The sequence below is a fragment of the Taudactylus pleione genome, unplaced genomic scaffold, assembly GCF_031769625.1.
Source record: "Taudactylus pleione unplaced genomic scaffold, aTauple2 ptg000154l, whole genome shotgun sequence".
Taxonomy (NCBI): Eukaryota; Metazoa; Chordata; class Amphibia; order Anura; family Myobatrachidae; genus Taudactylus; species Taudactylus pleione.
The window spans coordinates 19,338,873-19,352,813 of NW_028284556.1; the positions used below are offsets into that span (position 1 = coordinate 19,338,873).

At 42.7% G+C, this 13,941-nt stretch overlaps 1 protein-coding gene across 1 annotated transcript in view; it reads right to left on the minus strand.

Moving 5' to 3' along the window:
• Positions 1-767: 767 nt before the first annotated feature.
• Positions 768-13,941, minus strand: part of RAB32 (RAB32, member RAS oncogene family) — an 82,762-nt gene continuing 69,588 nt past the window's right edge. The window contains exons 2-3 of the mRNA XM_088474498.1: positions 11,665-11,945; positions 768-2,098 (exon numbers count right to left, since the gene is read on the minus strand). Of these exons, the coding sequence (XP_088330624.1) occupies positions 1,949-2,098; positions 11,665-11,945 (431 nt within the window). The 3' untranslated portion in view covers positions 768-1,948. The remainder of the gene's footprint in view (positions 2,099-11,664; positions 11,946-13,941) is intronic.

The window sequence follows — 13,941 nt, forward strand, 5'->3', positions numbered from 1 at the left end:
ACCCCCAGGCCTGAGGTTCCCCATCCCTGGTCTAGAGTGTACCCATGATATACACGCTCCAGTGGGTCGTTAGCGACATCGCCTGTCGGCCCTACTGCAGTGCTGATAGAGGATGTCACTAACGATGTCATGCACAAGTCCCTTTCCCTCCCGACATCGGCATGTATGTATGCACTTTCCGCAAGCCGGGTCCAGTCGCCGGTGATGTCGTGCTGGGTACACATCGTCTAATATGTACCCAGCTATAGATTGAAATATTTGAGATTTTAACCTCCATTTAACACAACCAGCCACAAACTAAATATAATTATATCAGTCAGTAATTAACAAATGGCTTCAGCCAAGTCCCATCATTTATAAACAATTCCATATACAAAAAGTGACAAAGTTTTTAATTCCATCAGTGAGCCTGAGAAATCAAAGAACGGTGACAAAATCCATTTGCTTCACTGAATTTTCTCTGGAGGTAAAATGGAATTACATGTTTACTCTTCAAACTAAAATTATTCCATTAAGATTTTAGAATGAGTTAGGCACCCCGGAAAATGTGTATATAATGGGAAGGCTTGCTGTACTTTAAACAAATGTAGTCATTTGTGATCAGTTACAGGCTATTCAACAGATGACTCTCCTGAAATGTAGGATTTAAATAATTAAACAAATAAAACAAAGTGAGCAAGATAACACACCGCTAGATATATTAATAAGAAAAGCTCATTCATTTTGATCCATTCCTAAAACAAAACATAAGATAAACAAACTGTATATACTTTATAGTGTGTTTAATTGATTGGTGTTGTGTTACTATTACGCATTTGAGGGTTAAACCCAGTTTTAGAAAAGAGCACTGCACAAAATATTCCAAGACCCCCACTTGCATATAAAATAATATATACGTACCATTGGCAGCATGTAATTATGTGGACATAAAAACATTGTGTGTTTCGTGGATAGTCTTTGAATTTATTGCTTTTCTTTTTTAAGTGTCACTACAGTAAATCTGACTATGAAGTCACTCTTCCACTGTTGCGGAAAACACTATAGTACTTTAAGGCTAGAGTTAAAAGGAGGATATTTATGAAACAATTCTGTACAGAAAAAAGTGCCACAACTCAAAGCAACCATTTAGAGGTCTGCTTCTATTCCTTACAGAAATATTACAGTCTAAGGGGTATATTTACGAAGTGGTAGCTTTTGCAAGCTTGAGTTAAAAATGTAAAGTGGCATTAATATTAAGCTCAAAGTCTAGCGTACAATCCACTGAGAAGCATTGGCTTGAGAACGCCATCTTTTCGGCAATATACCCCAAAGCCGTATTGGCTGTTAATGAAATATGGAAGTTTTTTCTATACACCAGGACATAAAATGTCCTGCATAAATGATTAGCAAACATTCAAATAGAAGTCCTGGTACAGGTTCATATAAGAGCACTATGTATCCAATTGTGGAAAACTGTACTGTAAAGTTTTAAATTTTCCATCAATGTGCTGCCAACAGTACTGAGCAACACTTATAGTAGTCTCATAATTCAGTGCACTAATATTCATAATATATAAGTATTATATATAGACAGTGACCACATAAAATGCCCGACAGGATGACATATGTTTTATACATTATACATTAATGCAATTAAGAAAAAGCATATAAAACATAGTAGACTGTTCTTCAAAATGATAATGTCAGATTGACAGGACATATATAATAATACAATGACATCCTTTGTTACATATCAAGATCTGTGTGTGGCAGGTATACTGTAAACATGATCTTCACAAGGTATGGCTCTTTGCTCTTCACAATATAAACACGCCGCAGCTAAATTCTACATACAGAAACATACAACCCTGTAAACTCCATCATCATAGTAAATCAGAGAATATAAAGACATCTGAAGCAGCATTTAGAAGCAGTCTTAATGACAGTCTCCTTTGTGGCGTTTCAATAGTTAACAGCACTGTGATTTACTCTCTGCCGGCAAGGTCTCCCGATCAAGCTGTACGTTTCCAACATCATTCTCCTCAACAGGAAAATTCTTGGAGTTAGCGAGTATGTTCTCAACCAAACATCGAGCAGCTTCATCAATGTTAACATTATCCTGAAAAAAAATACATCAAGTTTAAAAATGTTGATGGTCTACAACACGTTTATATTATATTATATATATATTATGTAAATAAATCTGTGTCAAGTTACATCTCTCATTTTTGAGGGGATACAGTCACAATGTCAACACCACAATGTTGACAGTTATGTCATGAACATTATTGAAATGTCAACATTGAACATGTTGCCATCTGCAGAATATCTACATGTGAAATGCCAACATTATGCACGGACTGGCAGTGGAGGGTTGAGCTACGGGAGTGAAGGGTTAGGGTTAAGCTAAGTGGACGGTTAGGTACTAGGGGGAGGGTTAGCCATACTTGAGATTGGTATTTATTACCAGATATGTGTACTACACACTAGGCCAATGGGTCGACCTTTTGGCCAACCCGCTGACACACACTTACCAATTGTACGGGCTATGTGTCTGTGCTGTCAGCACGGACATCACAACTGAGTGGGCATTTGAATTTGCTCGCCTAGATGAGATGTCAATCCTTGCAGAGTCCCCTTCAGCATGTGTACAGGCAATCGACAGGTCGCCCGTACACAGCAGCAGATGCACTGATAGATCTGCAGATATATCGGGAATCTGCTGTGCTGCAGCACCGATCCCATATGTCTGTGAATGACGTAGTTCACAGATATATCAGGGGTACACACCCGCTGACGCACTAGTGATATATCACTCAGTATATCACCCAGTATGTAACCGGCTTTACATGCCTAACGTATCATGCCTCCCTGGCTTCACTTTTCACACCTCAAGAAAGTCTTTTTAGACTGATATTATTGAATCTAAAGCATGAAGCATTGTACCTGGATTTGCAATGTACTGTGGACCACTCTACAAGGTCCTAAGCACTAAACAACCTGCATAGAGTTCTACTACTCTTCCTTAGCCTTTTCCAAGGGAAGCAGTCGGGAAGCCGACCTCCGGCTTCCCGACTGTCTAATTCCGGCAAGGGTTAAATGACAGGCGTCAATATCCCGACGCCTGTCATTTTACCTACGCCGGGAGCACGACACCCAGCTTACCGATCGAAGGGGGGGGGGTTAGGTTTAGGGTTCCCAGGGAGGGGGGGAACTTAGGGTTAGGCACTTCCCCCGGGAGGTTAGGTTTAGGCTAGGGGAAGGGGAGGAGGTTAGGTTTAGGATAGGGGAAGAGGGGCGGGGGGGTGCTATGGTTAGGCACCCCCCGCGGGGGACTTCGGTTTAGGCACTTAGAGGATTTTCCTCCTCTGCCGGGATGCCGCTGACGGGATTAGAACCGCTAGCCATACGGCCGGCGGTAAATCGTATGAATTCCTTTTACAATCCCTCCACACTTCATTGGAAGCATTATGTAATGCACCTGACTCAGCTATTGCCTTTATTCTATTGTCATTCACACCTCATCTCTGACTCTAGACAGTTTATATGTAGTTTATTTGCTGTGTGCTGAAGATGGCTGCCTTGTCTGGTACTATTCTGGGTGGGATGAATGACCATCGTGTAGTATTCCATACTATTTCATGTAGTGCGCCTAAGATGAAGTATGGTTTATTTCTTGCAAATGTAAAGTGTTTTGAGCCCTTTTCGAGAGAGATGCTGTACAAATAATTATTATTATTAATAACATTATTAGAAGTAGAGCATCTGTCCCACACAAGCTTCATGCTCTATTCTTGTCCTGATTACTATGCTTTCAGCAGTATGCATGACGTTTGGTCCATTCTCCAGTATTTCTGCCTGGCACCAGGGTAGTCTCTAGATTCCCTTCACAGAGAGGACCCTGACGTCATCAGCTACTGTCCAACATCATTCTCTACCATCCACGTGGACATAGAGGGGAAATACAATCTTGTGGCGAGCGTAGCGAGCTACTGTGTCCAAAGCATGGCAAGCGAAGCGACCCCGCGAGGGGACAAGTTTTTCTCTAGGTGGACTTTATGGGCATGGAACCGCACTTCCGCCTCACTGCACATCACTTCCAGGTCCCTAGCGCGAAGGAGAAATAAGCTCAACCCTGGCACAAGATCCTCTAGTAACAATGCATTCTGCCAAGACTGTGCCAACTGAGGCTTTTCTGTGCATGTGACCAATGCATGCTCACAAGAGGCCTTGCCTTGTGCTTCTGAGAGCAGTGATAGGAACCCAGTAGGCTGGAACTGTCCACCTCCAAATTTTGCAATGGACTCACTGTTCCGCCCCTGGATAGCCAGTCACTACCAAGTTTCTTTTGTTTTTATGTATAATTGATAGAGCATTTAAATGCACATTGGGAAGTCATAAATCTATACCAACTCACGCACATTACCACACGTAATTCTAAAATGAATGTAAAACAAAGTGGGTGCCTCTATATCGGTTCTAAAGCCTATTGACTAGACAGATGTTTTCATAAATAACTTTCCCACAGTTTGCAGCGCAAGCATATGTAAGCATTTTATCTATATTGCTACAGCGTGATACTTTTGTGAGAACTATACCCATAAAGTCATGCGCACAGATCATCTTCTAGATTATATGCCTCCTTTCTGGTTTTTGACAGGTGACAGAAGACAGATTGCTAACCTATACAGAGAATATATATTGTGACACAGGTTAGGGGGTCCCTCTCCTGGGTAGAGGACTCCTTCCTTACACACACACACACAGCAGCAGGGAAGCAGCACACCAGTCTGGATGCAAGTACAAGCTGGTTGGCGCCAGTCTTTATTGTACAATGTCAGAAACATAAAGAAAACATAAAATATAAATCCAAGCCCTGTCGGGGCACTAACTTCAAAGGTAGTTCCCTCACTACCAGAACCTGGCAGGGCCTAATGCCCTCGCCAGCAACAAAAGCACAGCACAACACTCACAGTTAGGTATCCAAGTGTCTCTGAGCAAACTCCCTGCCTGCTCTCCCAGGTGAGACAATCAGCCCTAAACAAACTAGGCTTATATTGGCCACTCTCAGGTGGAAAACTAACAAGCCTGTTACCAGGCTGCGAGAACCAAAACCTGGAGTGGCCGTGGGTGGAGCCCTCCCTCTCCTCTCACCCACAACCCCCAGGTCCCAAACCGGCTTTTCAAAAAGCCGAAACTCAAGCCTGCTACACTGCAGACTTTCTCCTGGGGATTTAAAACACAAAAGACAGGAGTCTGGGACAAATGTACCTGCCACAGACCACTTTACCAGTGATCCTATCACAATATATATATTAAACTATCAATAAACATGGTTTTAAATTGAGGTTCTTGGTACATATTTGGCCAAAGATGTTTGCCCACCTACCACATCAAGGTGAACCTCATCAGGTGGGTCCCTAACATCCCTAATACTGACACATTGTATAACTGTAACTAGGACTTACCTGTAATAGCGCCCATTACATGTGTGTACTGCAATGTACAGGACCCATACTAATTAAAATCACCTGGTAAGAGGAGTGCTAGCACCAACAAGTGTATCTTAAATACACGCATACATAATTTAAAACCATGTTTATTGATATTTTATTATATATATTGTGATATTCACTGTTCTTAGTGCTTAGAGTGTGCATCTGCTTTCGCCCCCCTTCTATTTCTGCTGTTGAACTACAGACCTCAGCAAGGTAGCACCTCTTATTGTGTTTAATTTAGGATGTGCAGCCCAACCCCGCCCCCCTTTTTTAACCTATACAGAGAGAGACAGACAAGGAAAGCATTTACTGTTGAATGAGGAGCTGTCAGCGCTGCCTCCATCCACATGGTAGCAAAGCCGGCGTTCTTTAGGACCCTCCGTGACTCATTAGCAGGTCTGACCTCTGATATGTGCTACTGTGCATGTGCGGTACATGTATATGGATGTGCCCTCAGCCTTCCAGTATTCAGCCATCCATTTACAGCTCTACAGACCCTGGAAGTAACCTATATCACCAACACTTGTGTAGAAGGGCATAGCGCCAATAACCACTGTGTATACCATGTTAGCACCCAGAGCACTACAACACCCTTATGCTACAGACTGCATTCAATACACCTGTTTAACCCTGTATCTACAGTACATGACACTTATTGTTCTACCTAGTTAAATAAACCTGACACCTGGTTAAGCTGTACCACGTGTGGACTAACCGCCACCAGCACCTCTGCTGCGCAACTGACTTAGTACTCTGGTACCTGGGTGTACAGTATGTTATCTGTGGTTATATACATAAATTTACACCATGCCATCTATCACGTTACAGACCCCAGTGTCCATCCCTAGGCATTCTGCCAATAGGTCACATGCTCAGATGCACTCAGCTAAACTCGGATATATGTACTGACAATGCTCATGGGCACTTTACAGAGGCAAAGAAGAAGGTGTAACATGTTATACTTTTCCTATCAATGATGATCTGATGTTCCTGTGTGTACCATCAGTTCATCATCAATGATCTCAGGAGTAGTATCTGTCCTCTCTCGCTTGCTTATGTATAACAGAGACCACTGCCCAGGGATGGACTGGGGCTATTTAGCAGCCCTGGCAGTCCCCGCACACCCCCCCGCAAAAGGGGCATGGCCTCACTGAGAAGGGGTGTGGTTACGTCACACATGGGCATGCCGCTAGCCGTGGGGGGTCCCCGTCTTTCAGTATCCTGGACGAGTAGAGTGCCGGGAGGCGGAGATGCTCGGCCAGGGTTTAACACCAAAAAAGGCCCATCTTGCCATTGGCCCTTCTGGCATTTGCCGATCACCATTGACGTTAGATAATAATGGCCTGATTGAAGTTTGGAAGTAAATAGAAAATAGGTTGCTCTCAAACGGAAAAAATTGTACACATCTTGTGACGCGCTTGCCCCCTGTGTATGATCATCATATATGCACATTTGTACCTACAAAATACGTGGTGCAAAGATATGCCACTAAAAAGGCACTTTTTTGCTTACCCCCAACATAAACTGCATTTTCCCTCGCTCAACTTTGCCTACTCGAGGATGTCGTTACAACCCAGCTATACCTCTCCAGTAGTAAGTGTAGAGCATATGGAAATGCGTATGACCGAGTTATTCATACTTATGTGTTCTAGTTCCAGAGCACGGACAATGCACAAATCCACAAATTACACTCCGCAAGCCCTAAATCTGCAGTGTTAGACCTCTACAGTTACTAAGAGCCGAGAAGAGAGATGATCAGGAGCTATTTTCTGCTATATAAAAATGTGCCAGGATCCTGCTGAATCCAGCAAATGTAGAGTTTTTTTCTTCATTATCTCCCCATCACTATAATCATAATAATTAACACCCATCTTCAAAGCTATCACCAACTCCATCATCGTTATTAGCCCTCCGAATCTGGAGTCATTATTAACCACACCTTCTTGCATCATCATTAACCCTTCCACTGTGCATCATTTTTATATTTCTCTTTACTTTTCATCTCAACATTAACCCCCTCATTCTTTATTATTAGTGCCTCCCCTTCACTCACAGCCACACTGTGTCTCTGCATTTACTCAGAGGGAAACTGATCATATGTTAGTTTCTCTTTGAGTACTTCCATGCCAGAGTGTGACCAAAAACTACTTGAATGGATATGAGCTGATCTGTGCTCCCAACTCAGCAAGTTTACATGTGGTGTTCCAGTATGCTGGGCCGTGTAAATCGCATTCTGTTGAATCAATTAGATGCCAGTGTCAACAGTCAGAGCAGGGAGTTCACTCACAACAGAGTTTTCTGCAGTCAAGACAGTGGCGTATCTATAATGTCCAGGGGGGCCCCGCACCCCACACACTGCAGCCATATTTTTTTTAAACTTACCTGTCCGAGGTCCCGCGTCGGGTGTCACGGCTGCTCAGAACACCGGAAAAATGGCCACCGCAGCCATTTTTCCGGCGTTCTGCGCATGCGCAGTAGACTCTGGGCACACTCTAGTGCCCGGAGTCTACTAATGCTCCGGTAGCTGGCCAGCCGCGTCAGTCGGCTGCCAGCCACCAGGGAGAGAGGAGGGGACCCCGCACGAGTGCACACGGGCCCCATCCTCTCAAAATGCCCGTGTCAAGAGTGTTACATGACACAGTAGTGCTTGGAAAAGGAGTCACACAGGCAATGGCGGACTGGAGCATGAAGGGCCCACAGGGGAATGCAGTAATAGAGGCCCACAAAGGGGTGTGGCCAGTCACTGGAGGATGTGTGGCCAATTATAATGGGAAAAAGTATTGATATAATGTATGACCCTTTTATATACTAAAAATAGAAAACTATAAAACTCAAATATGAAAAAAATAAATAAATATATATATTAGTTGGTAAAGTTAGTAATTTTGTGATCTACTCCTGTGCATGGCAGTCAGTAATGTGGGCAAGGGAGGCTGTGATGGGCATTGAGGGGTCATGGAGGCAGTGCAGTGTTTGGTATGGAGGAGCCAGGGGGATCGTACAAACAGAGAGGTCATGTTTGGTATGGAAGTGTCAAGGGAACAGTGCAGAGTGGCAGTGGTGAATATGCAGGGGTCTGGGAGGTACTGTAGTGAAGACAAAGAGTGTTTGGTAAGAAGAGGGGTTGGGAACGGGATCCTGGTGGTTGGGATGCCGGCGGTCACAATACCGACAGCACCATCCTGACAGAATCCTGACCCAACTAGGTAAGTACCGTAACCCTAAACCCTATCCCTCCCCTGTAGCCTAACTCTAACCCTACCCCTCCCCTCTCGCAGCCTAACCCTAATACTTACTGCCGGATTCTGGCGCCAGGATTCCAAATGCTGTCGGCATTCTGGCGCCGGGATTCTGACTGCACCGGTATTCTGAGCGCCGGGATAGTAACTAAATCCCAAGGAAGGGTCAGGTGGGTAGTGCAGATAGGTAGTAGTGAGTATGGAGGTATCAGGATGGTAGTGCAGGGTGATAGTGTTTGGTAACTTGGGGTCAGGGGGTAATGCAGATAGGTAGTGGAGAGTACCGAAGTGTCATGGAAGTAGTGCAGAGATAGTGTTTAGTAAAGAGGGATCAGGGGGTAGTGCAGATAAGTAGTGGTGAGTATGGAGGAGTCAGAGTTAGTTGTGAGCCACCCAGTTACCCTTGCAAGTCTGGTCAGTTGTTAGTACATGTGTAGTGGTCTCATTTACCCACATTATACCACAAAATAATGCCCCACACGTTATACCACACTGTAATGCCCCTCACATTATGCCATGCCACCTGTAGAGCCCACACATTATGCCACTGTAGTCCCCACACATTTTGCCACACTGTAGTGCCCCTCCTACATTATACCACACTGTAGTACCCCCATTATGCCACCTGCAGTGCCCCCCACATTTTGCCACACTGAAATGCCCACACAGTGTACTCACCAGAGGCCACAGCTGCCAGCAGAGCAGCAGTCACAGCCTCACATGAGTCATTCCTATGAGGCTGCGCTGCTGTTAATCTCCACAAGTCAGAGCATGTGATGGGCTCCACCAATCAGAGCTCAGCACATGCTCCTCTGACCCCTCTGCAAATACTACTGGGATTTATTACCCAGTAGTGCAGTGCTGAGGGACTGCATTGTGCCCCGGTTCTCTGCGTGTTACTGCTGGCCGGGTCAGTCACAGCCTTGATGACTACCCGGCAAGCAGTTGCACTGCAGCCTGTGGTAGTAAACTGCGCCATAGGCCCCGCTCTCCTGCGTTAGAGACGTGGCTGGAAAACAGTGGGGCCCACCGGGGATTTCACAGACTCCCCGGCTACACAGTCCAAGTCTGCACACAGGACACCCCAGGCTATGGCCCAGTTTTTAGGTACGATGGCATTTGTCAAACCTTTGTTAAGCATTTTCAAGTAACCTATTTACTAGCTTTCTATGGCAGAACATGCAAAAAGAAATAGGACAGCGCTAAAAGACAAGAAATATATTTAATAGTATAACCCACATAAATGTGCAACTCACTATAGGGCAATATCAATTTACAATGATTAAAGAATAATGAATTGCAATAAAATCACCACTTATGTACCGCCCGTTATACTGTATATAATTAAGACTGATTGTAAAAAAAAAAAATCAAGCAATATTGCTCATAAAAAGCATTCGATGGAGCGGTCTTTTGTATTATTTTGTTTTATCCTTATGCTTGTAATTAGATAATTAGTCCCGAACTCCATAAGCCATCAGGTGTCAGATGCAGTAAAGATTTTTTAGCTGTAGCAGAAAAAAGTATGAAGCAAGTAGTTTAGTTAGAAAACGGAGGGGAAATAATATAGTTATTCAGAGATTGTTAGCAAGCTCTTAATGCATCAGTACAAATTCATGTCTGTCATTGTTGGCAAGCTGTTTTGTTAGTATGATTTTCCAAAAGCATGCATGCAAAAAAAGAAGGCAGTGGCTTTTGAACTAATATAAGTTTGTCATCTTATGAAAGCATAAGAATGCTCCATCTCTTAAAAAAATCTGTACTCACAGCTTTCTCCGTATATATAGTATATACCAGCTGGTAATAAAGCTCACAGGGTTCTTTACGCGTTTCTCCGCCTTTATGGGTAATCAGCGGCTTCCTCAGAAGTGTGGATCGTTTGTTTACTTCTCCTGGTTTTTAACTCCACAGAACAGCGCTATGCGCATGCGTTAATCATCCATATCCAAGCCTCTTTCTGATACGGAGTCACATGTTTCGTTTCAGGAACAGTTTTGCGTTCCATTTATTTTCCTTCTACTAATGCGCATGAGCAAAGACCAAAGACTGTTCATGCATTCCAGCAGTATATTTCTGCGTTCCACATATCCAAAGTGGATATATAAAATACATTATCATTCACATTTATTCATAAGTACCCCAGACATCTGATTTATATAGGAATAATAAATAATATATAATAAATATTGAAAACATACATATATAGAGAATTTTTAAAGAGAGAAACTCTATTGCTAAATCTGCATCTCATGAGGGACCACCACTTTCACATTGTATAGTTAATTTTGCAAGAAAGAACTCATTTTTTCATTTAACCCAAGGAATTCTGTATTGTTTTTTGGACTAGGGGTCACCTGTAAAGACGATTGGGTCTTGCCCCGAAGGTATAATAGCGCTTGGAGTTCAGTGGTGAAATGAAAGGTAATCAAAGTAGACCAGTGAGTATTTCTTTTTGGGTAGTGTGAAAGGTAGCATAAAGAGACATCATTGTGTGTGATGATGTCATAGAGCAAGTGTCCCACCCCCACCAACTCTTACAGAGTGGGGGACAGTCATTTAAACGGAGGGCATGTATAAATTTTAAAAAACTTTTATTTGGCTAATGTACAAAAGTGAGATTTTATATTCTCTGTGATTGCACCATCTGTCAGAAACTACTGTATTCATTCAGACTTTAAGCAAAAAAAAAATTAAAAATGTAAAACTGTTTTTGGAATATACAGTCTTGTGCTATAAATAATAATATTAAAAAAGTATAATTTGTGTGGGTACTGCTCAGAAAAATGACCAACCTAGGTGTTGGAATGTGAGCAGCCCAAAAAAAGTGACAAAATAAGTCAAGCACACTTACATGGGTTAGTATGTGTGCCATAATAAAGAATGACTAAGGATTTGATTGTTTTAGTTTACTTAATGTTGCTTATGTTATGTATGTGCAGACCAGTTACCTTTGCAGAGGTTTCAAACCATGCAACAAAACCATTTTCTTTACAGAAGTGGTCCATCTGAGAAGGACTTTGCACGTTGTTCTCCTTCTTTTGATCACATTTGTTGGCAAGAAGAATAGCTGGTATTGGACCACCACTGGGAAGGAAGACTTTATTATCCAGATCAGATTTCCACTTGGTGATAGCTTCAAAGGTGGATCCTCTTGTCACATCAAACACTACCATGGCTCCCACAGCCTCCTTATAGTATACTCTTGTCATGTTCCCAAACCGCTCTTGTCCTGTAAAATACATGAAATAAGATAGTCTATATTAGTAACCCACTTGTACTAAGATTTTGAAGTTTTAATTCTATGAAAACTAAGTATATATATTTTATGAGAGAAGAGGGTTGAGGTCAGAGTGGTTAGTACATACAGAGATCACTAGGATACATACTATAGCAAGATAAAATTCCACTTTCACACAGAACTGGCTTCTGTGATTATACCTCCTGGGATATCCTCGGTAGATCATTTTATAAGCTCTAATTAGGCTTATATTTCTACACTAATTAGGCTGCAGACCAAAAGAGTTTCACTATGTCAGGAGATTGCTCTAACTTGTCTTTTCAGGAACTTCGGGGAAAGACCAGCCTTTCTAAACTAGAAATTTTCTATAGCATGAAAACACAATTACACTTCATAACTATGAAAATATCTAAAACACAAAAAACCCACCTTACTTTGAAATTTGTATATAGCCCCCATAGGGATATAAAGCATAAACTGGTGTTGTGTGATGTTGCACACAGCCGTAAAAGTAAATGTTATGCGTGCGATCATTATTACCATTTATATTGTCTTTTCAACCAATGACCATTGCATGATACATGGTGAAATTATGTTGTCAATCTGACAAACAGGACAATCATTGTGAGGGTGTTCCTAAACAAACCTGAAAAAAACCTGGCATATGGATGGCATCAGTGTTATGCTTGTGAAACCACTGAGAAAGCACACACTGTGGATAAGGCATTAGTATTAAACATGCTGCCCTCCAGCTGCTGTGGAACTACACATCAAAGTTTTGCTATTAGGGCATGCTAAACCTGTGGCAGGACATGCTTGGATGTCTAGTTCCACAGCAGTTGGAGGACTGCATGTTGAATATCCTTTGTTCTAGAGGAGGAATGGGTACGGGATCCTGGCATTCAAAATCTCAACAGGGTTTAGATACAGAAACCTGTCTGTCGGTATCCTAACCCTCCCTCCCCGGTGCCTGAACCTAACCCTCCCCCTAGTGCCTAACCCTCACCCTAACCACTCTACTTACCTTCGCACCTGCATCCAGGGACCGGAGACCAGGGTCACAGTGCAGACCAGCTGAGCGGAGCCCCAGAGGACATCACCGGAGGCAAGCGTAAGCTAAGCAGGGGGGTTGCAGAAGGAAATGCAGGGGGGGTGTTTCAGACATATGTCTGCAACACCCCCTCCCCCCCCCCCCCCCCGCAATTAAAAAAAAAAAAAATACAGGAAGAAGTGTGCGGAGAACCTGTGAGTACAAGTCAATATCACCAACCCGATACCACAGACCGAAAGCTGTATCCTAGCTAATATGAATTGGCCTCAACAGGTAAAGCTTACACCGAGAGCATCGGCTCTGTCAGATGGGACTGCACTAGGTGTGACATATAGCCCCCGAAGTATCCACTTAATCCTGGGAACTACAGGTGCAATATAGTGGGCTTCAGGCCATTTTGGGCACAGCTTTGCCAGACGGATCTTCCACTAAGGTCTGATGAAACCGTTCCCGGTTTTACGAATATAAATTAGAGTGATATACACAACCATACCTCATCAAATTTGTCAAGTCAAGCTGAGGTTGTGATGGGAATACACTAAGCACAGTCAATGGTGCTCTTATTTTATAAGAAATTTGGAGTCTATACCTATCTTGCTATATTTTATTGTATTTAGATTACTGGGACCCAGTTTACAATATTGATAGATAATATATTAATTGTATAATTTAATCCATTTATAATAAATAATAGATTTATAACTTGCTTGGCCTTTTATCCTTGATGTTTTATATATCTCAATAAGACTCATACTAGTGGAGTGCAATCCCATACCCTTTGTTTCTGCTAGAATAACACTAGATTTGCTGGGAGGCTAGCTGTGAAAAAAAAATTGTGACCCTCTGTTCAAAGTAATTTCCTGGTACACGGCACTCCAGTAGAAGTTTGTATGAAAGGGTATTAAATTGCCTAATTAATTAAAATCTATACCTATG